The 23,076-nt window shown below is 58.6% G+C and overlaps 1 protein-coding gene across 7 annotated transcripts in view; it reads left to right on the top strand.

Annotated features, from left to right (window-relative positions):
• Nucleotides 1-23,076, top strand: part of RIMBP2 (RIMS binding protein 2) — a 126,687-nt gene that overhangs the window by 85,869 nt on the left and 17,742 nt on the right. For all 7 annotated transcript variants that reach the window (XR_013765972.1, XM_079152478.1, XM_079152479.1 and 4 more), the window contains 7 exons: nt 155-291; nt 1,273-1,349; nt 3,785-3,894; nt 6,787-7,599; nt 18,475-18,626; nt 19,318-19,773; nt 21,171-21,317. Coding sequence is in view for 6 of the 7 variants with exons in the window: in XM_079152478.1 (XP_079008604.1) it covers nt 155-291; nt 1,273-1,349; nt 3,785-3,894; nt 6,787-7,599; nt 18,475-18,626; nt 19,318-19,773; nt 21,171-21,317 (1,892 nt within the window). In the remaining variant the exon portion in view is untranslated. The remainder of the gene's footprint in view (nt 1-154; nt 292-1,272; nt 1,350-3,784; nt 3,895-6,786; nt 7,600-18,474; nt 18,627-19,317; nt 19,774-21,170; nt 21,318-23,076) is intronic.

The following is a 23,076-nucleotide window of genomic DNA, read 5'->3' as shown; positions in this document are numbered from 1 at the left end:
AACTCCCGGGACTGGGTGGGTCGGAGCCAGGGGTGGGGCCAGACCAGCCCTGCTGGATGCCAAGCCGAGGCCTAAGAGGAAGGTACCTGGGAAGCACATGGCCAACACGCTTCTCTCATCTTGTCTCTTCCCCGCCATGCCCATGTGGGGCCAGGTCACGAGAGCGCTGCTGGACACTACCCTGTGGTTGGTGACTACTCCCCGCTGTCTGGGGGCAAGCCGGAGCTGCTGTCCACCAACCCCAGCTTCCTATCACCGTCGGGTAGCCCAAGATGCAGATTTGAGTCAGACGTGAGTCCTCCTGCAGGGACACCTGGCCTCGGGCCTCTGGGTTGGAGGACGTGGGGGCCCCGCCTGGTCCGTCCAGCCATCCTCCTCCTGCCTTCCCCTGGGTCCTTCCTCACGCCAGGTGACCCTGGAGCCCGTCGTCACTGATGGCTAGGTGTGGGCATGTGAGGTCCACTGTGGTGGGGTGCCCGGCCTCCAGTCAGTGTGGAGGACAGCTCATAGGGAGAGTGTGTGGATTGCACAGCCAGGCCAAGACCCAGCCATGGGGCAGGAGGGAACTGTCCACCCAGAGAAGGACCAGCTCAGAGAGCGCTGGGGCGTGTGTTCATGAGCAGTCCAGATGGGCCGGACTGGCCCTGGGCAGCGGGCAGTGGTTTGAGGCCTCAGGCACCAGGATAGCAGGGTGATGTGGCCCCGCTGCTTCCACATGGAGAGGGTGTTTCCCGGAGGCAAGGAGCGGGATCGCTGTGGAGGGCCACCTGGTGCCCAGTCTCCCAGCCTGAGGAAGGACGCGCCCCTCCTGCCCCCAGGGCTGTTGTAGCAGGTGTCTTCTGGGGGACAGCTGGGGGAGTAGGATTGCAGGACAGGGCCCACCCCTGCCCTCCCTGTCACCTCCTTGGGCACCACCAGATGGAGGTGCCACCTCTAGAGTCCCCGGGGCAGAGGGCAGAGTGGCCTTCGACTGCGCTCCAGCGAGCCAACCCGGCCAGCGTGGCCAGTGTTGCCGCTGGGTCTGCAGCGTTGCCTCGGGACTTTCCTGGGGTTGGGCTTGGGTTCTGTGTAGACGTCCATCCCGGGGAGCGCACAGTGGGGACCCGCTTCATTTCTGGGCTCACGCACAAGGCTGAGGACCTGGGGCTGCCCATCGAGGATGTCCAGTCTGGGCCCATTTTTCCAAAAGCCCATGGCAGCTGCCCAGGGGTTCCTGGGTGTCACGGCACGAAGGGCGAGGCCTGCGGCCCCTAACTGGCTCCTCTCCGACAGATGGATAATGAACGGAACTCCAACACCTCGAAGCAGAGATACTCGGGCAAGGTCCACCTGTGTGTCGCCCGCTACAGGTAAGAGCGAGCTTCTCCCTGTGCCCGGTGTGCGGGCTGCTCTGGGAGGACGGCGATGGGCAGAGCAAGGGCTGGATGGGCAAGCGGGTCCCCAGCACTACTGTCAGTTGTGACACAGACCCGGGGCTACCCCTGGCTCAGAGGCGGCCCTCTGTTCTGGAGGCCAGCAGTCGGGAGTCAGGGTGTCTGCAGGGCCATGGCCTCCAGCCTCCAGACAGGGTACCCTGTGTGCCTCTGCCAGCCTCAGGCCCAGGACTCCAGCTCCTGCCTCGCCTTCACATGTGGCCACCCACAGCAGGAACTGTAGTCCAGGCCCCACTGACCGCCTCCCGGCACCCTGCCCAGGTCCAGGCTGCACCCTGCCGAGGTCACAGCCTCTCAGCGCCTCTCTCCAGGGCCTTCGGCCTTCCCGCCCCACAAGCCAGGGGCAGTGAGCTGCCTGGAGGGAGCCTTGTGTCTGGGGGGAGGGCTTGCTGCTCCCACGCTGCTGCCTGACCTCAGCCCCCAGGGCCCAGCAGGCGGGCGCGCAGGGACCCGTGTCGGCCCCCCTCCTGCAGGCCCACGCGCCCAGCGGTCCTCTCTCCGGCCCAGGCTGTGCCTGAGGCCGCCCTGGGCCTCTGACTCCCATCCCAGGCAGACACCGCTGTCCTGGTGGTGTGGGCGGCCTGAGCCCCCAGCCCGCGTCTGCGCGGGAGCCTGAGCTCAGGGGCAGGTGTCCAGCCCCGGGCCCTGGCCCTTGCCCGCGGATCCCCAGCGCCCGCTGCCTCCTCCAGCCAGGGCTTTTCCAGCCACCCTGGTGCTGAGCTTGGCCTCCTCCTCTGCCGGTGGCAACCCTCTGACTTCAGGGCAGGCCCATCCCCGAGGTGGGACCCCAGGAGCTCCCGCTGCCCTCCTGCCACACAGACTCCAAGGTCGAGGCCACGGCGTGAGCGGAGGCTGCTGAGCGCCAGGGCCGCGGTCGGGAAGAAGGCCGCGTTTCCAAGTTCTCTGCTTCCTAGTCACTGAAGAAGTGGCTTTGAGGGCCGGTGTGGGACTTGCCCCCGTGGCAGGCGGGGTGCTCTCTCCCTCCAGTCAGCAGGCTGCCCGGGAGTCCCCACGCTCCAGAGGGGCCTGGCCTCCCGCTGCCACCATCTCCTCCCTCCCACAGGGCTGCCTCCGCGTCCCTGTCCCCTTCAACCCAGGATGGCCCACAGCAGGGCGACTCCAACAGCCCAGGGCCTTCCCCACCCAAAATCCACCACTGTCAGGGCAGCCACCACTGTCTTCAGGCCCAGGAAAGGGCTCGCTGCCTCAGTGCCTTGGTGCCTGCTGCTCCCTCCCCAGGAGTCCTGGAGCCACCCCCGTCACCCCGTGGGGAGGCCGAGTCCTTCCTTGTGCAGCCACACCGTCACGCTGGCGGATAACCTGCACGGACGTCGGGCTCTGACGGCCAGGGACAGACGCGAGGGCCAGCAGGCCCCAGAACCGGCTCCCCCGCCACTGCTCAGTAGGCTGGGCCGTGGGCCAGGAGCGGCCCCTCACTGCGCCTTAGAAAGCCGGACGGGGCCTCTGTTTTCCTCACTGACACGCGTGGGCACCAGTCCACCCTCGTGCGCCAGGAGCCGCTGCACCGCATGGCGCTGCTGGCGTGAGTCAGGGTGAGGCTCGATCCCCAGCGGTAGCCACGTGCTCGTGCTCGCTCGTCGAGGTCTTTCCTGTTGCTGAGTTAGCCTTCGAGTAGGAAGCGCCAGGGCAGCTCAGTTTGACTCACGGTGGCCACGACTTTGATGTCACCCGCTGTGTGTTGAGGACCTGAGAACGTGGCACTCCCACTTCTGGGCTGGGCCAGGAGGGGACATTGGTGTGACTGGCAGGGCACTTTGGTAGTCACACCAGGACTGGAACAATACCCAGACCTTTAATCCAACAAATTGAGATCCTAGGATCTGTCTGTAGGAGGAGATGGGAGAGGCATGCGCAGCAGGGTTAGCAGGCACGCTAGATGTCGTCGTGGGAAGGTAGAGGACACACCAACACCCAGCCTCAGGGAACTGGCCAGGGGAAGCCTGCTAGCCGTTCGGTGGAGTACTACACATCCACTAACCGGGACCATGCTCTGGTCCTGCTCCGCGAGGTGGAAATGCACTGTGCATCGCGAGGGGAAGAACGAATGGATCGCTAAGTGCACGTCTGACACGGCCTGCCTGAGCGTGGCCACGTGTATCTAGATCTTTGTTTGCTCATTAATTTGGAGGTGCGTAGTCGTGGTGGAGGGCAGATGTGCCGCGTCAGGATCCATCGCCATGTTTGCGTCCTCAGATGAGGAGCCCTGGGTGCCATCCAGCTTCGCCACCCTCCCCCGGCACGTGGACGAGCCTGTGCACCTGCCCTGGGGTGCGGGCTGTGCCCTCGGGGACGGGCAGGACTGTGAGCTGTACCCTGTGTTTCTCCTGCAGCTACAACCCCTTCGACGGGCCCAATGAAAATCCGGAGGCCGAGCTGCCACTCACGGCGGGAAAGTACCTCTACGTGTACGGGGACATGGACGAGGACGGGTTCTACGAAGGTCTCTGTTGGCACCAGGCCACTGGGGGAGCCTGGCCAACCCACCCAGGCCTGCAGGTCCCGGTGTGCGCGGGCTGCCCAGCCGTAGCTCCATCCCTGCCGAGCAGAGTCCTCGGTCCCCTTCCCGACGGAAAGGCTGAGTGGTCTCCAGCTTCCTCCCCAGGAGAGCCTGGTGCTGGTGCTGAGCATGGTGCTTTACCATGCTCGTCTGGGAAGAGCCTCTGGCAACCGCAGGCCCACCCAGGGTTGATGGGCCCTCCACCACTGTGGTCCTGGGTACCCCTAGGGGGCAGGTCCAGGGCCCCCGAGCACACAGAGCGGGCGGACAGGAAGTGGCACCATCGCCTGGGGCATGTGTCCTCCCTTCTTCCCAAGTCCCCGTGGGTGCTCCTGGTGCCCAACCGCGTGGTGCTGTGGGCAGTCGCTGCACCGTGCCCGCAGGCATGCCAAGGGCAGGCCACCCTGCTCAGGATGGGCAGGCCCCACTGCGTTCCACCCGGATGGGTCGGATCTGCGGTTGTGGAACCTGTGGACACAGAGGCTGACTGTGCCCCCAGGATCTCTCCTCCTCATCCTCCTGCCCCAGCCTCTGGGCCCCAGGCTGCGTCCTCCAGCAGGCCAGAGCCGTCCAGGTGGCCTCACTAGGAGTGGCTCCCAGCACCTGCAGAGAGCAGGCCCACGACCCAAGGCTGTCACTGTGCTGGCGTCTGGCCCCCTCCTGCCTGATTTCTCCCTTTCATGCGCTCCCCCTCCAGTTTGGGGTCAGGCGCTGTGAGCTGTCCACCCAAAGGGTGTCACCTATTTGGCTTGGGGCCACGCACAGGACACCCCATAGTTCCATGAGCAGCTCTCTCTGGTAGACATGAGCCTCTCCAGCACAAGTCCTGATCTGCCCACTGCCGGCAGAGATGGGCCTGGGCATGGCCGGCCCTGGGCAGGGTTCCCCAGAGCTGATAGGAGCACCTGGGCTCATTTCTGGGTGCTCATTTGCAGGAGGTTAAGCTGTCAGTGGACGTCATGAGCACTAGCCCAGCAGGCAGTGACCCCTTTGCTGTGGACTGACTGTGAGGCAGTGCTGTGGCTCTGGAGGCCCCTGAGTTGCACCCCAGTGTGGACACACACTCCCAGCCCTGTCGCTGCATGCCCAGTGGTCACATGAGCGCTCCAGAGGCCTGGCTCAAAGCAGGTTGCAAAACGCAGGGATCCATGGTCAGGGAGACAGTGGATCTTGCTTTTCCTCTGTGCCTCAGTTTCCTCTGCTGCAGAATGACAATGGTCAGAGTGTGTACTCCTTAGGGTAGCTGTGAGGATAAGTGAGGTGACATATATCAAGTACTTGTAAGTGTGCCTGGCCCAAAGTAGTTGCTCAATAAATGTTCACTGTCACCACCAATTATAATCATCATCATCATGACCGTCTCCACCACCATCACCACCACCGCCATCACCATCATCATCAAACTATCACCATCACCATCTCCATCATCATCACCACCATCACCACCAATTATAATCATCACCATCATCACCATCTCCATCTCCACCGCCACCACCACCATCATCATCATCATCATCACTATCACTGTCATACCATCACTCTCAACACCATCACCAACATCACTATCACCATCATCACCATCTCTATCACCATCACTATCACCAACATTATCACTGTCACCAACATTATCACTGTCACCATCAGCATCTCCGTCACCTTAACATCTTTACTACCACCACCACCACCACCATCATCCTCACATCACCAACATTGTCACTATCACCATCGTACCATCACTATCTACACCATCACCAACATCACCATCATCATCACCATCTCCACCACCATCACCACGACCACCATCATCATCACTATTACCACTATCACTATCAGCGTTTCCATCACCTTAAACATCTTTACTACCACCACCATCATCATTATCATCACTATCACCATCTCTATCATCACCACCACCACCACCACCACCACCACCATGTCCACCATCATTTCCATTACCATCATCATTACCTTCCACCCATGTCAAAATAAGGGTATTTCATAGTCTGTCCTCAAGGGAAAGTGTTGTTTACCTTGGGAGCCACACCCTAGGTCAGGGGCAGACACAGAGAATCCAGGTGCATGGAACAGTCGTCATGCTTTCCCCAGGCCCTGTGACCCGTCCCCTGAGGCAGGAGGTCTTCTGGAAGCAGAATCCTAGACTCCCTGGTCACGTGACTCTGGATGGTGCCCTGTGATGGCTTGGGGGACACAGTACTCTGGGCTGCGAGATTGCCCAGGCTTCCTCCTCTTCAACCCCCTCCTCAAACTTGTCTGGTTCCAGGCCTCTGCTGTGAGCGGACTTTTGAGCTGCTGATGAAAAAGTTAGATTGCTGCACAAAATAAGGAGAATACAAAAGTACTCTGTGGCTTTTTTTTTTTTTTTGCCACTCAATTTTGAGGTGGCTCTGACACCAAGACCATCACTTCACTTCAGTAAATGAACAGGTGGGAACTCACTACCTGTTGCAGGAGCAGGAATCAACCTTGGATTCCTGCTCACACGATCGTCAGGAGTAGGAGGGTCCACTTCCTCAGTCACCCAAAGCCATGGCTTCTATCATTTGATCAGTCGTTGAGCAGATATTCGCTGAGCCCCTACTGGGCACCAGGTGTCACTCCAGAGCAGGCCCCAGGTCCCTGTCCCCACGGGGAGTCAACATACATGCCCAGATGAATGGACATCGTAGCCAGATTTCAGTGAGCCTCATGGAGAAAACTGGACTTCATGGTGGAGCTTGCTGTAGATGAGGGAGTTCCTGTGGGGCAGGAGTGGTGTGTGCCGTGCACCTCGGGGCCCAGGGGCACAGTGCTGATAACTGTCCTTGCACCCCACAGGGGAGCTCCTGGACGGGCAGAGGGGTCTGGTGCCCTCCAACTTTGTGGATTTTGTCCAGGACAATGAGTCGCGGTTGGCGAGCACCTTGGGGACTGAGCAGGACCAGAACTTCATCAACCATTCCAGCCTCAGCCTGGAGAGCGAGAACATTCTTGACCTCCACTCCCCGACTCACACAGACTCGGGCCTTACTGACAGCGGCGGGGGGACGCTGGACGTGAACATCGATGACATTGGAGAAGACATCGTGCCTTACCCTAGAAAAATCACCCTTATCAAACAGCTTGCCAAAAGTGTCATTGTGGGCTGGGAGCCCCCGGCCGTGCCACCCGGCTGGGGGACAGTGAGCAGCTATAACGTCCTGGTGGACAAGGAGACACGGGTGAGCCTGGCGCTGGGCAGCAGAACCAAGGCCCTGATCGAGAAGCTCAACACGGCGGCCTGCACCTACCGCATCTCCGTGCAGTGCATCACCAGCCGGGGCAGCTCGGATGAGCTGCAGTGCACCCTGCTGGTGGGCAAGGATGTGGCCGTGGCCCCGTCCCACCTGCGGGTGGACGACATCACGCAGATCTCCGCCCGGCTCTCCTGGCTGCCCACCAACAGCAACTACAGCCATGTCATCTTCCTCAATGAGGAGGAGTTCGACATCGTCAGGGCCGCGCGGTACAAGTACCAGTTCCTCAACCTCAGGCCCAACATGGCCTACAAGGTCAAGGTCCTGGCCAAGCCCCACCAGATGCCCTGGCAGCTGCCGCTGGAGCAGCGGGAGAAGAAGGAGGCCTTCGTGGAGTTCTCCACGCTGCCCGCAGGTGAGCCACATCCTCCCTGACCGTGGGGTGCTGCAGAGTCCATGTGGCCTCCGCGCCAAGCCGACTGCAGGCACGTGCTGATCCAGGAGGGGACTCACTCAGGGCCCCGCCAGGGACTTCTTCCTCGCCTCGAGCCAGAGGCCGGTCCCAGTCAGGAGGAGGCCAGGAGTGGCCCTCCACCCTGTGCCCACCCCAGGTGGCCTGGGCAGAGTCTGGAGGGAGGGCCCGCTCCCATCCATGGGGCTCCTTCTTTCTCCTGGACTCAAGTAGGCGCATGTGGCCGGGTTGCAGTGCCCTGAGGGTCGTCACGGAAGCCGCCTGGTTCTGGCTGGCTGCACCGTGCCCCGTGGGCTGCGGACAGGGAGCTGGGCGACTGCCATGAGAGCTGGCGGCGGTGGGCACAGGAGGCCTCCCAGGCAGGCGGCAGCCCCACACCCAGGCCAGGGGAGGCCTGCGGGGCAGAGGTCGGTCCACAAACAGGCTGGAGCGGTTTTGCCTGAGGCTCCTGGCTGGCCAGGCTTGGGGGGTCCTGCGGCCTCGCCTGTGAACATGAACTCCTTCCTTTCCTCAGCATCACCTTTCCAGCCTCAGGCCAGGCGGGTGGGCGTGCCAGAGGGCGTGTGGGCGTGTCTGAGGGCATGTGGGCGTGTCTGAGGGCGGGAGGGCGAGGGCAGCCCCTCATGCTCCATGACCAGCTCATGTCCCCCGGCTGCCAGGGCCAGAGTAACGGGGACGAGGAGCCCCCTTTCCATTGGTGCCCTGGGACATCTCACGGCCAGTACTTGGGGAGGAACGAGCCCTCTGGGGAGACGGAGTGAGCGCCCTCCGCAGTCGGGGCAGGGCCGGGAGGGGCCAGGGACGTAGAGTGTCCGGCGCAGAGATGTGTGGCAGGCACGTTCTGGAGGACTGGAGGAGGCCGGGTGGAGTAGCCATGGGGCGTCCAGTGTCTGGGGAGAGGTTGGCCCTGGAGAAGGTCCAGTTGGAGTAGGTGATGGCGTCCAGCGTCTGGGGAGAGGGCGGCTGGGACAGCCAAAGGAAGTCACATTCCCAGAAGTCATGGAGACCAGGAGAGCCCGTGCTTTAGAGTCCAGTACAGGGCTGGAGGCCCGAGGGCCAAGAACACCCAGGCAGGAGGTATGCTGGGTGAGGCCACCCTCACAGGGGCCACCGCTGTTGAGTCACTGACCTGCAGGAGCGAGGTCACCAGCTCCCTGGGCCCACAACAGCCCAGCCCCATTAAGCTAGTGTCCACCTTCACCGGCCCTCCCAGGCCTGGTCATTGGGCCTTTCTAGTGCAGCCAAGGAACCAAATTTTAAATTTTATCTAAATTCTAATAAATGTGAACACCAGGTGCTGCTCCGGCTACCACCTGGCAGCATAGGTCTAGGTCAGGACATGAGCTGAGCCCAGAGGTGGGAGGTCTGGTGCTTCCAAGGGGACGTGGGCAGAGCAGTCTAGTGGGGGAGCGCGGAATCCACAGCAGAGGCCAGACTCGAGCTGTGTAACTCCGGGCCTGTGCTTTACCTCTCTGTGCCTCACAACCCTCTCCGTGAAGCGGGGCCAAGAGCAGTAACAACCTTATTGACTTTTCGACTGAGGAATCGGGAGGTGGGGGGAGGTGATTCCTTGACCTGGACAGGCTAGCTCCAAGGGTGGGATTCAGGATTTCTGCGGGGTTATTGGGGAGAAGAGGTCTGCTTGTTCTGTTTAGATACCCATGACGTCTTGAGTGGGTAGCAGCACTGGTCCTCCACAGCCCACTGGGTCCTGTGTGCCCACTGGCCGTGCTGCTGATCCAGGTGGACGGTCCAGGGCAGGCATGGGGTCTGTGCGCGGGTGCCCAGGCGGGTCCTCCCGTTCTGCAAGCTGTTTCTGCTGGCTTGAGCTCTGTCGTGCGCATGCACTTGAGGAGACTGTGTGGGCGGAGTCCACTCACCCCAGGTGACCATTCTCTTTAGCCCCCCAGGAGAAGAATGGCCCAACCCACACACCACGGAAACCCCACCAGGAAGCCTGGCCAAGGGCGGATTTAAGAGAGGTCCAGCCCCTCCTCTGGCAGGGTGAAAGAGGGCCAGCTGGCTCTAGTGCTGAGCTCTGCTCAGCCCTTGGGATGCGTTATCCAGGTCTTCTGCTGGTGGTAGAATGGACCCAGGCCTTGCACTTGCTAGCAAGCACCCTGCCACTGAGCCACTCTCTAGCCCTTTCCTTAAAACACAATTTGATTTTGAAGTAGGGCCTTGCAAAGTCACCGAGGCTGGCCTTGAACTTGGATCCTCCTGCCTCAGCCTCCCCAGTAGCTGGGATTACAGGTATGGCTGCTGTGCTGGCTGCATTTTTATATGTAGCTGAATGAGACTTGCTGGAATTTTGTTGTGGAGGCTTCCATTTGTTTCCGTGGAGTTGCTGGTCTACCTGGGGCATCTTATGAGGGCTTTGGTTTCAGTACCAGGGCTGTGCTGGACTCACGTGGGTTGGCAGAATCCCGTCATTTGCTTACATCTGGTGTTTTAGTAGTATCGGTATTATTTTGTATTTGATAGAATGCACCAGTGAAACCAGCTAGATCTGGTGTTTTTTTTTGTGGAAATGTCTTATGTTCCAAGTTTGAGTTACTTAACAGGGTTACTCAGGTCTTTTGCTCCCCATCTACCAGTTTTGGGTGTGTTTCAAAGAATCTCTGCATTTCCTCTGGCTGGTGTGTTTAACCCTCATGAACTGGTCCCACTCTCAGGACCTGTCCTTGAACTCTCTCTGGAATGTGTGGTGAGGTTTCCTCTCCTCCTGGGTCACACCTGTCCCGTGTTCCTGATTCCATCAGTGCGTTCAACACCGGATCTTCTGCTCAGCGAGTTTTCTGTTTCTCATGATTTTATACTCATTGCTTTCCATCCAGTCCCTCTTTCCATGTTTCCTACGGATCCTGGGTTGAACGGGCTTTTATTCTGCGAGAAGTTCTCTGACCATGGCTGAAAACCATCCTTTTCCAACCTGGGGCTCTGAACTAATGAGTGCCATCCGTATTCCCAGGCGCCGTGTGCGGCTGTTCCTCCTGCTACCCTTCCGTTTAAAGTATGCGCTGGTTTCCCGCGTCAGGCCTCACAATGCTGTCTACTCGGTTTCTAAAGCTTGGAGGGTTACAAAGAAGCTATGTGATGATCATCAGCTTCTAACTTAATTGTTTTAGGATCAAGTACTCGGGATGGGCCCTCTCTTGACGTGACCGAGCGGTGTTGAGGGCCTGCTCTGGTGCCCAGATGAAGCTGGAGAGGTCTCAGCTCAGAGCTGGTGCAGTTGGGTGGCAGATCATGTTATCTGGCAAGCTCTCCAGCTCTTCCGCCCGGCCTGGCATTGGTCGGCGGCTGCATCCGCTCTTGAGAGCGACTGCCTGCTTGTCCTGGGTTTCCTGGGCTTCGCTCCACACCCTCTGGAGCTCCATCTTTAGTGGGAAGCCCGTTTGAAGCTGTGAGGTCTCCCGAGGACGGGCTCCTTTCTGGTGACGAAGCATCCCTGGTCACTCTGGCGTTGCTGCCTGTCTCGAAGTCTGTCGTGTCATATCCTGCGGTCTCTGGGCTTTCTTATGCTTGGTGTTTATGTGTATCTTTTCCTAACCATCACTTCCAGTTCTTCGTTGCTTTATATTTTAAGTGCATCTGTTATAAAGAGGCCGTGGTTGGGTCTTGTCCTTATGGCCCCATCTCTGCCTTTCCATGGGAGTGTTTGGTCCTTCACCTTTAGTGTGACCACGGATGAGCTTCATTGACCATCCTGCTCTGTTTTCCATGGTCTGTTCTTTTTGGGGTGACTGAGTAATTTTGATATTCCATTGTCTTTCCTCATTTGACTAATTGGGAAATAACACATTGTACATTTTTTTTTAAAGATCGCATTACGGAATGTAGCATGAACACTGAGCCTATTATAAGTTACCTTAAATTAATAACTGCAGAAGACATGTTTGGGTAACCCTAAGATGGCGGCTGGCGTTGAGCTAAGAGGTGGTGCATAATTAATGTTAACACGGTGTGATCTACTTTTGCCTGATTAGTTAATGTCTCCTCTGTGCTAGTGGTCAACAGATAGTCCTCATTCTTTCTTGATTGGTACCGAGGGGCGTGCTTCAATTGTGCTAATCCTAAGCTGATTGGCTGCCTTAGGTATATAAGACACACCTATAGGAAGCACCGGGAATAACTGGATAAGCAGCTAGCAAAGAGGATAAGCAACGGTTAAGCAGCACCTCTGAATGATGGCAGAACGCAGGTTGCAGATTGCAGAACGGAGAAGCAAAGCCACACCTCTAGATAGCAGAGTGAAGAATGCAGAATGTAGGATGCACCTTTAAGAATAAGCAGCAGAACTAAGAATATATAGATCTCTGAAAGTGTAGTCTCTCTCTTAAGCAAAGTCTCTCTTTCTTTAGGCAAAGCCTCTCTCTCTTTCTCTCTCTCTCTCTACCTCTCTACCTCTCTCCTCTCAAAGCCTTTCTTCCTCTATAGGCTGGGGAACAGGTGAACAAGCAAGAAAGCAGCCCACTAAAGAGAAATATCATAGAAGTAGCTCAGTTTCCAGTCCACCTCCGATAAATACCCGCACAATTGTTGCTTCAGGCGGTAACAAATTGCCGCGGGCGGCGACAAATAACATACCATTGTTTATCATGAAGAAGAGACCAGCAGGAAGGACAGCTGACTGAACTCAGGAACGGTGAAGGCCAACAACAGTGGAACAGCGTTCTCCAAGTGCTGAAAGAAAAAAGCTCTGATTCCCATCCAGAGAAAATGTGTGTTAAAATCAAGATCAAAACATGTGCCGTTTTAAATGAATTCAAGCATACTGTAAGAAATCCTAAAGGAAATGCTTCTTATGGTTTGGATCTAGAAACGTCTACTGAGAGGCTTGTGCTTTGAAAACACGATCCCGTGCAGAGGGGTTCGGAGTGGAGCTTTTAGGCGATGGCCCGAGAGGAGGCCGAACCTCATCACAGAAGGGTGTGGTGGAGGAAAGCTGCTCTGCTCCTGGCAGCCAGGAAGCAGAGAGCGCAAGGAGCGGGGACGGGTGTAACACCCCAGCTGCACCAGTCACACCCGCCTGCCTACAGGCACCACCCAGTCGGTGGCTCCTTAAGATGATTAGTCCATCAAAAGTGCTGATCCCCGGGGAGGCCGCCCCTCTCGCCTCTGAAACCTCTGAAACCGTGAGCCCCAAGTAAATATTTCCTCCTGGAAGTGAATTCTTGCCGGGCATTTTTGTGACAGCCACGAGCAGCTGACTGAAACGACAACATCATAACTCCAAGTGCCTCTTTTCTTTTGTCATTGTTTTTATACGTTTTGCTTTTACACATAAGCCCCTCGATACACTGCAGTGATTTCTTATTTAAATGCTTACTTGTCTTTGAAGAATTTGAGAAAAGGGTTGTATGTTTTGTTTATGTCGCGCTTTTTAATCTCTTTTTCTAGGTCCACATTTTCATCCGATATTGTTTCTTTTTGGCCCTGAAGCATTTCCTTTAGGATTTCTTACAGTATGCTTGAATTCATTTAAACGGCACGTTTTGATCTTGATTTTAACACACATTCTCTCTGGATGGGAATCAGAGCTTTTTTCTTTCAGCACTTGGAGAACGCTGTTCCACTGTTGTTGGCCTTCACCGTTCCTGTGTTCAGTCAGCTGTCCTTCCTGCTGGTCCCTTCTTAATATTTTTAAGATTTTCTTCCCCTATCTTTGATGTTCTGATGTTCTCATGCTTTTATTTTATTTACCATTTAAAAAATCAATGTAGATTTAGGGGTCTCAGGTAGTAGTTTGCTTCAAAATTTCAACATATTTTTGCTGTTTTTTTTTCTGCCTTACTCCATTTCTCGTTGTGAAACCCTGATGCACACAAGTCAGATTGTTTGAAGTTGTCTTATAGATCTGTGATTATCACTGTTACATTTTCTTCATCGTGTTTCAGTTAGGGTGATTCTTTTTATCTGTCTTCAAGTTCATGGATTCTTTCCTTTGCAGTATTCAATCTGCTGCTGTTGAGACCATCAAATCAGTTTTCTGTTTGTATGTTTAGTGACTTTACCTTTCTAGGATTTTCATTTTGTTCTTTTTTAGTTTTCTTATTACTCTTTGATTTTCTATTTATTTATCCATTATACCCATCCATCTTTTCCTGTACATTCTTTAACTTTTTGCAATAATTATTTTAATGAATTTTCTGATTTGCTAATTGCAACATCAGAGTCATCATGGGATAGCTTCATCTGACTCTTTTTTTTTTTTTTTGGACCAGCAATCGAACCCAAGGGTGCTTAATCACAGACCCACATCCCCAGCTCTTTTATTAAAAAATTTATTTTGAGACAGGGTCTCATAAATTTGCTTAGGGCCTCTCTAAGTTGCTGGGGCTGACTTTAAACTTGGGATCCTCCTACCTTAGAGGAGGAGGGATTACAGGTGTGTGTTGTCATGCCCAGAAGGACTATTTTTTTCTCTTGATTATGTATCACATTTTTCTATTTCTTTGCTTGCTAGACATTTTCATTATGAACTGGATATGGTAGGTTACACATTATAGAGACCCTATATTCTACAATTTTCTTACAGAAGTGGAAATTTATTCTAATAGTGAAATTACTTGTGGCATATCTAGATCCTGTGAATGCTTGTTTTAGGCTTTATTTGGGGATTTGTGACCCTTAGTCCTGGGGCATGATCCCAACTGAAAGGTGTGGTGTGGCCCTTCTGGGGTTCCAAAGGGAAGTTCAGTCTCCTCTAGTTACACAGGACTTGAACTCCACTTTTGTGCCTAGGACTGGAGGCAGTTGAAATGCGTGCTTCATCCTTTAACTTGCGAGCTATTTTCTCCCTGTTTCCTGGCGTCCTGTCTTTCTGTGTGTGTACAATTTAGGAATCAACTACTCGTTTGAGAGGGTGGGTATAAGGCTTTGGGTTTCATCCTTCATTGGGTCTCTCCGTTCTCTGGGGTTTTTCTCCCACGTTCCCGTCTCCTGAGTCCACCCTGAGCACTCACTTCTAACTCCACAGTCCAGCACGATCCCTGCTCTCTAGTCGGGTTCTGTCCCTCTACAGATCACCTGGCCAGGGCCCTCAGGAAAAGGGCCAGTTAGGAAGGGACTGCCTCGTGGTTCCCCTCTGAGGGTCAGCTCACGTGGCCTCTCCTGTCTCTGTCCCCAGCATAAGGCAAGCGCTGGACGTGTTTGTGAGACTTGGGGGGCACTTGGTTCTCTCTCCACTGAGACGGGCTGCTCTCTCACTGCTGGGTTTTGTTTTGTTTTTCCATTTTTAAACAAGTAAAGGCCATTAACTCAACTCCAATAGGACCCCTGGTGCGTCTCAACCACGAATGCCACCCAGTCAGGTGGACGTAGGTTGGGGAAGTTAGGGAATGCTGTGTCCTGTTGTTGTCCCCAGAGCCCTGCCGAGGGCTCGTCCCAGGTGGATTGGAGACCCAGAGATCTGCCCCACACTCAGAGTGGTGCCCGGTGGCTCATGGGGAGGGGAGGCAGACTGTACTGAAGGACCACAGAGCAGGCAGTGGTCAGCAGGGACCAGTGACCCCCTGGAAGAGAACAGCCTTGGCTTCCGTGGCTCCCACCTTGGTTGGTTGGAAAGATCCACTGACTGACAACCATCAAAATAAGTCATCTGACTAAAAGGATTATTCCTCCTGGAAAGATCTCCCACTTCTGATTTGAGTCCTCAAATCACGAGGACATGTGAGGCAGCTGCTGCCGTGGCCAGCGTGTGGGCAGCACTCACTGAGCCGGGGACTGGTGGACCAGCTTCCCGTGCAGATGGACTCAGACCTCAATTCCTAGGGCTGGTTGTGCTAAGGAGGACACGCGCCTGATCCTCAGAGGCTCGACAAGGCGGAGGTGACTGCTTTCCTGTCGCAGCCTAAGGCAGACTCCTGTCCCTCTTCCCTGGTGGCCCAAGGCCAGGCGTGGCCACTGTGGCTCCAATGTTCCCAGTGCATCCCCCAAGTTGCTCCAGAGTCCTTCCCACTGCTGCGAGCAGACAGGGAGAGAGGATGGAGATTCACGTGCAGAGGGGTCTTCATGGGGGGGTTGGTCACTTCTGCCCACCTTCCAATGGCCATGGTGCCTGACTAGAGCAAAGCAGTGACAAGGGTGTCTCGGTGAACATGACCCCCAGCCCTGCAGGTACTATCTGGTGTCCATTTCACAGGTCAGGTAGTGGAAAGAAAGGAAGGCTAAGAAGTCCATGGACACGCTAGTGACTGGCAGATCCATGGTCCTGGCCCAGGCCTTGGGCCTCTGAGTCCTTCTCCTCCGGGCACCTCCCACGTCCAGCCGGTTTCTAGGGGGTGCAGTCTGTTCAGCGGGGAGTGAGGGGCAGTGGGAGCGGAGGCTTGGCCTGCCAGTCATGTCCTGCGCTGTCCAGGGAGGAGGGGTTTCTGCTTCCGATGGCGAGGGGGTCCTAGAGACCCCGGCACAGCAGAGCCCGGTGCATCGCACAAGCAGGCCACAGGTGGTGCTGGCAGGAAGGAGTCCACGTCCAGCACTTGACAGCAGCAGGACTTGCTGAGCCTTAAGTCCTCACATGCAGAAACAGCAAGACAGCTGGGAGGACTGGGCGACGTGAAGCATTCAGAGTGAGTGGCGGATGGTGGCGTGGACATGTTCCCCGGGAGGCGGCCAGCACGCTCCTGCCCAGGCCACAGCTGCTGGGCATCAGCCAGGCCCTGCCTCACAGGCCCCGAGGTCACAAGCACTCCTTCCACAGTGAAGCCCCCTGCACTTTCACACAGCCTGGGGAGGGGGCTCCCTGTGGGGGGCAGCGGGGAACCGCAGGGCCATGCTGACCAGTGGCCCATTTGTCAGCCAAGACACCTCTTGAAGACTGACAAGTGCGGCTCATGTGTGGACACGAGGGGAGGCCTGTTGGCCTGGCCACTGGGGAACCTGCCGAGCTGGACTCAGCTGACAATGCCCTGGAACTCAGGGCTCTGGGTCTTGCCCACCATAGTGCAGGAGAGGGACATGGAAAGGCTTCTAGTGCTGCTTCTGAGCCTGAGGAAGAGAGAGAAGGAGAGGGAGAGAGGGAGGGAGAGAGGGAGGGAGAGAGGGAGGGAGAGGGAGAGAGGGAGGGAGAGGGAGAGAGGGAGAGAGAGGGAGGGAAAGAGAGGGAGAGAGAGAGAGGGGGGGAGAGAGAGGGAGGGAGAGAGGAGAGGGAGAGGGAGGGAGGGAGAGGGAGGGAGGGAGAGAGAGAGAGGAGAGGGAGAGGGAGAGAGAGGGGGGGGAGAGAGAGGGAGAGAGGAGAGGGAGAGGGAGAGAGGAGAGGGGGGAGGGAGAGGGAGAGAGGAGAGGGAGAGGGAGAGAGGAGAGGGAGAGGGAGAGAAGAGAGGGAGAGAGAGGGAGAGAGGAGAGGGAGGGAGAGAGAGAGAGGAGAGGGAGAGAGGAGAGGGAGAGAGGAGAGGGAGAGAAGAGAGGGAGAGGGAGAGGGAGAGAGGAGAGGGAGGGAGAGAGGAGAGGGAGGGAGAGGGAGAGAGGAGAGGGAGGGAGAGGGAGAGAGGAGAGGGAGGGAGAGGGAGAGAGGAGAGGGAGGGAGAGGGAGAGAGGAGAGGGAGGGAGAGGGAGAGAGGAGAGGGAGGGAGAGGGAGAGAGGAGAGGGAGGGAGAGGGAGAGAGGGGAGGGAGAGAGAGGGAGAGAGGAGAGGGAGGGAGAGGGAGAGAGGAGAGGGAAGGAGAGAGGAGAGGGAGAGAGGAGAGGGACAGGGAAAGAGGGAGAGGGAGAGAGAGGAGAGGGAGAGGGAGGGAGAGGGAGAGAGGAGAGGGGAGAGAGGAGAGGGAGAGAGGAGAGGGACAGGGAGAGGGAGAGGGAGAGAGGAGAGGGAGAGAGGAGAGGGAAAGTGAGCGGGGGGATGAGGGGGGAGACGAGGAGTTTGGAGAGGGAGAGAGGAGGAGAGAGGAGGGGAGAGGAGTGAGAGAGGGAGGGACAGGGAGAAGAGAGGGGAGAGGGCGAGATAGGAGAGGGAGAGGGAGAGGTGAGAGCAGGAGAGGAGAGGAGGAGAGAGGAGAGCGGGAGGGATGGAGAGAGGAGAGGAGGTGAGAGGATGAGGGAGAGAGGAGAGGGAGGAGAGGGAGAGGAGGAGGTCAGAGGAGGAGAGGGAACGAGAGGAGAGGGAGGGAGAGGGAGAGAGGAGAGGAGGAGAGGGGAGAGGAGAGGAGGAGAGAGGAGAGGAGAGGTAGGGAGAGGGAGAGAGGAGAGGGAGGGAGAGAGGAGAGAGGAGAGGGAGATGGAGAGAGGAGAGGAAGAGAGGAGAGGGAGGGAGAGAGGAGAGAGGAGAGGGAGATGGAGAGAGGAGAGGAAGAGAGGAGAGGGAGGGGAGGGAGAGAGGAGAGGGAGGGAGAGGAAGAGAGGAGAGGGAGAGGGAGAGAGGAGAGGGAGGGAGAGAGGAGAGAGGAGAGGGAGATGGAGAGAGGAGAGGAAGAGAGGAGAGGGAGGGACAGGGAGAGAGGAGAGGGACAGGGAGAGAGGAGAGGGAGAGAGGGAGGGAGAGGGAGGCGGGCAGATGGACGGAGGGTGAGGGCCAGGGAGAGGGAGCAGAGGGGAGCCTTGTCTTCTGCTCAGGTCCCCGAACCCCTCCAGTCAGCTGCCTCCCAGTCAGGTCTCCTGGGCTCCATCCCTGCAGGGCCTGGGCAGCTGAGGAGGGGCAGGTCCTGCAGACAGAGCAGGGTCTCACCCGGAGGCTGAGCACTGCAGCTGGAGCAGAGGAGCCGTGTGTCCTCTCTGCACACTTGACCAGGCGTGGTCTGTTTACAGGTGAGACGGGTGGAGTGCGTAGTGGCCCTGTCGGGCTGCGCCCTGAACGCGTCTGTGCCCTTCTTTCCCTCCCAGGCCCTCCAGCACCCCCCCAGGATGTCACTGTCCAGGCGGGGGCCACCACAGCCACGGTCCAGGTCTCCTGGAAGCCACCTGTGCTCACTCCCACTGGACTGTCCAACGGGGCGAACGTCACCGGCTATGGCGTGTACGCCAAGGGGCAGAGGGTGAGTTCACTGGGGGCTCCCCCAGCAGGTCCAGCTCAGTGCGGGGGCCCCTCCTGGAGGGGACACTTGGGAGTGTCCTCTGCCCCCAGGACCCTCAAGCACTGTCGGACACCTCGGCACCTCCAGCGCCCTGCCACCCGTCAGCGCTCGGCATGCCCAGTCCGCGCAGCCCCTTCCGCGGGCCCACTTCTCCCCACGCAGTGTTCAGACGCCGCCTCTCAGGCCTCCCGGTCCTTACCTGGCTCACCAGTGTGGACAGATGGGTGCTTGGCAGGCTGACACTGAGGCCAAGGGCTGGCGCCTCTCTGAAAAGCTAGCAGGACTGACACCCAGGCCGTGACCTGAGCAGCAGATGTGTCCTGGCGCAGGGGAGGGGACCAGGGCCCCGCGACGGGGGAAGGCCTGAGAGACCTGTCCTCTGAGCTCCACTGTCAGGGGAGGACCCATGGGCCTGACGGGCGTGGCCTGGCGTGAGGGCCGAGTCCGTCCCCCCACAGCTGCCCCACGGGACCCCAGCCCTGCCCAGGCAGGCTCCTGCAGGGGAGGTCCTGCCTCCTGCAGCTGGGGGTGGCCGAGCTGGACACGGTAGCCCCATCTTTGCCACATGTCTGCCGGGGAACAGCTACTCTCTGTGCAGGGAGAGGGTTACAGGGGTCAGGGTGGCCTCTGAACTGGCCTTCTGTGTCTGCAGGTGGCCGAAGTCATCTTCCCGACGGCGGACGGCACCACGGTGGAGCTGGTGCGCCTGCGGAGCCTGGAGGCTCAGGCCGTGACCGTGCGGACCCTCTCTGCCCAGGGCGAGTCGGTGGACTCCGTGGGCGCTGCCATCCCCCTCGACCTCCTGGTGCCTCCTAGCCCCCACCCGAGAACTGTACCCCCACCGAAGCCATTACCAAGTGCCCCCGAAACCAAAGACAAGCGCCCAGGCCCCCACACCACAGGGGAGGAGCCCTGGGCACAGAGCCGGGCGCCTGCCCCGCTGCACGGGCACACACTGGAGCCCCCGGACATGCCAGGCACTGGCCCCGGGAGGCGGTCCCCTTCGCCCAGCCGCATCCTCCCGCAGCCGCAGGGGGTACCAGTGCCCACCACCGTCGCCAAGGCCATGGCCCGCGAGGCGGCACAGAGGGTGGCCGAGAGCAGCAGGGTACGTGAGGGCTTCCCTGCCGGCTGGTCCCTCTGCTCCAGGGCCCCTGCCCAGGAGGAAGAAAGCACGTGGCCCCTGCACACCCAGAGCCATGGCCACAGGTGCAGGAGAGGGTGCCACGGTCAGCCGTCACCCTCTGGGGTGTCCGGGCCTGACCCTGAATTACAATGTGTTTTGCTTCTGCAAATATGTAGCCTGGAACCCCTGAGGTGCTGGGCACCTGCCTGTCTTAGGAGGCGCCTGTGGAAAGTCCAGAAACAGGCCTGATTTGGGGGGGCCTCGAGCTGTCCACTGGACACCAGCAGGGCCTGTCTCCCTGGACTGGGCATGGCCATGGCTCACATCAGAGTCCCACTGCCATGTGTGTCTGAATGCACACCGCACACCACACGTCTCTGCGTCCAGCGTGCATGCACACACACCTGCATTCAGCCGTGCAGACACGCCCGCGCTCTTGTAGGGGTGCTCTAGGCTGGGGGTGGGGCGCGTGGGCCGAGGCTGGTCTGTGCCCCAGACGATATGCTCCATGAGACGTGAAGGGTCAGGCGTCAGCCTCCTCGGGCAGTGGACCTGGAGCTGCGCTGGCCGGTCTCCTTCCCCGAGTCTCTTGGGTGCCACCTGCCAGGATCCTGGTGTTTGGGGTGACCCCAATTTCCCTTTCAAGGAGGCAGGAGGGCCATGGGCAGGTGTGGGCACTCCAGGGGGCCTGTGTGACCCTGGTTCGCTGGTGTTAGGGCTGGGACATGCCTCCTGTACCCACCTCTGGGCTGGGCAAGGCCAGGGAACTGAGGAAGGGCCACCCCCGAGGTCAGAACCCAGCATCGCAGGTGTGCAGGAAGAGCACTTCCAACGACACCCGCCCAGGAGGCAGCCTCGCCCGCAGCGGTGCCCTGGCCTCGGGCGCACTGGGCATCGACTGTCCCATGGCCTCTCCTAAGTTCAAGGCTGCTGACACCTCGAGAACTAGGCCTGAACTGGAGCTGGCTGAGCGATCCCCCAGGGCGCAGCCTCGGGGCTCCGGGCTGCAGAGCGGGAGCCTCCTGAGCGGGACTTCTGGGCAAGGCTCTGGGGGTCAGGGTGGCTCCCTCGTCCCAGCCCGAGCCCAGCTCTGCGTCCATGGGGCCTGCAACAACCTCCAGGCTGCTTGCAGACCGTGTCCTGGCTCACACTAAAGCCAGTGGGGTGACCAGTGGACACAGGGGTTCTCGCTGGGTGCAGCCACCCCAGCAGAGGGAGAGGTGACTCGGCCCGGCTGGGTCCGGGGAGACGGGGCGGGTCCCTCCCACAGTCCTCGAGGGCTTGTCTGCAGGCTGCTGCGGGGCCTGGTGCCTGGCAGGCGTGTCCCTGGCTCCCACCTGACCAGCCCCAGCCCATCTCTGCCCCCTTCTCTTTCCAAGCTAGAGAAAAGGAGCCTTCTCCCCGAGAGGAGCAGCGTGGGACGCTGCGCCAGCTCGGACGAGGAGGACGGGCTGGCCTCCCCCGAGCTCAGGCGGCGGGGCGCCTCCGTGGACGACTTCCTGCGGGGCTCCGAGCTCGGCAAGCCGGTGAGTCTGGGCCGGCCGCTGGGGCCACTGGGGTTTGGCGTTTGAGTCAGCGGTGGCCTGGTGTGGACAGCCTCACTCCAGGACATTCCAAAAGCCTGACCGGAAGGCCTCCCCACCCTGCCCTGCCCATGCTGGAACCTGGTCCTGGGCAGTTTCCTGGGTCAGGGCAGGGCTGGACTGGGCACTGCCTGGTCTCGATTTAGACAAACCCTACCCTTTGTGCTTGCTTCTGTCAGTTGGGCCACGTTTGCTGGACATCTGCTCTGTGCTGGGCATGACGGGAGAGGAGAAAACAGCACCTGGTACCCCTGCCCCGAGCGGGGCCTGGCAGGTTTACCTCCAGCGTCCGCTCGTGCGCTCTTGATCAGAATTCCCCGAAAGGTGTGAGGAGCCAGCCCCAGACGACAGGGAGGAGTGGGAACAGCTAATAGCCCAAGAGCCCCAGCTGGGTGCCCCACACACTCGGAGACCGGGGCCCAGGACCGTCACGTCACGGCCGCAGCGAGGCAGACAGCAAGGGCGCCGTGTCCACGGCCCAGCCTGGGGCTCGCTGCTGGCCACGGCTCCCGGTGTCAGCCAGTCACCAGCTTCTCCCCTTGAGTCTTCATGACACTGAAATTCCACTTGCGTTCGTTTAAGCAGAAGGAACAGAATGCCCAATAATGACGAAGGCAATAGACGTCTAGTCACAGCGCATTGCAGGGAGTCAGTGCAGCAGGACGCACGGCTCAGGTGCAAGGGGCTTTGGGGCCCGGCTCTTCATGCTCTTGACCCTTCTCCTGTGGCTACAAAGTAGCTGCCACAGCTCAATAATCACACCCTCATATGGTGACACCTCAAGGAGGAAGGAAAGCATAGACGGAAAGCAGACTTCCCACTACATCTTGCCGCATGGACTGAGGTCACAGGCCCTCCACCAGAGGACCAGTATCCTAGGAGCAGCTTGCCAGGGATGATCTGCTCCCTTGGGGCTGGGATACTGGTACTCAACAGGGGAGAGTTAGACTTCCTAACGACCAATGCACTGACCTGCCAGAGCCACCAGCTAGGTGACTCGCACCGACTTATCACAGACCTGGAGGCTGGAGGTCCAAGATCAAGGTGCCAGCCGAGCTGCTCCCCTGAGGCCTCCTCGTCCTCTCCTCATGTCCCCGCAGAGCCTTTTCCAGTACCTCTTCCTCTTCTCTTAAGGACAGCAGTCAGATGGCCTCCAGACCTTGTTTGAGCCTCATCACCTCCTCAGATACACCACTGGTGGTTGGGGTCTGCACTTGTGGGTTTGGGGCCCCCAGTCAGGCCACACGAGGGCATGCCATGGGCGTCTGCCACTGCTGTGCACTCTGTAGGTCTGTGTGCACTTCGCGTGGCAGTGTGGCACACCACAACCTGGAAGCCAGTGCCACTTCCACCCCACATGCAGGGACACCAGAGCCCAAGGCCCAGTGTCTCTGTTCAAGGCCACGAGCTGGCCCTGGCAGAGCTGGTCTGCACGTCCCTACACACCGTGACTCTCCACCCACCTGAGTTGTCACACCCACTAGCATCCACTCAGCAAAACATAGGGGGCCCACCTCACTGCTGACCAGCGTGGCCACCATGGGGGGCCCGAGCCCTCAAAGTACAGCAGGAAACCCGGCTGGACTTCCCTTCCGTGAGACGAGCTGTGGATTCGACTGGGTTTTGATTCCAGCTTAGGTGGTGTGAATTTAAGTGGCCACGCCCATGCCGGCTCCGTCATCCATAGCTGCTCTGGGCCTGT

This window comes from Sciurus vulgaris (genome assembly GCF_902686455.1).
Source record: "Sciurus vulgaris genome assembly, chromosome: 8".
In the NCBI taxonomy this organism is placed as follows: domain Eukaryota; kingdom Metazoa; phylum Chordata; class Mammalia; order Rodentia; family Sciuridae; genus Sciurus; species Sciurus vulgaris.
This window is presented reverse-complemented; position numbering and strand designations above follow the sequence as displayed.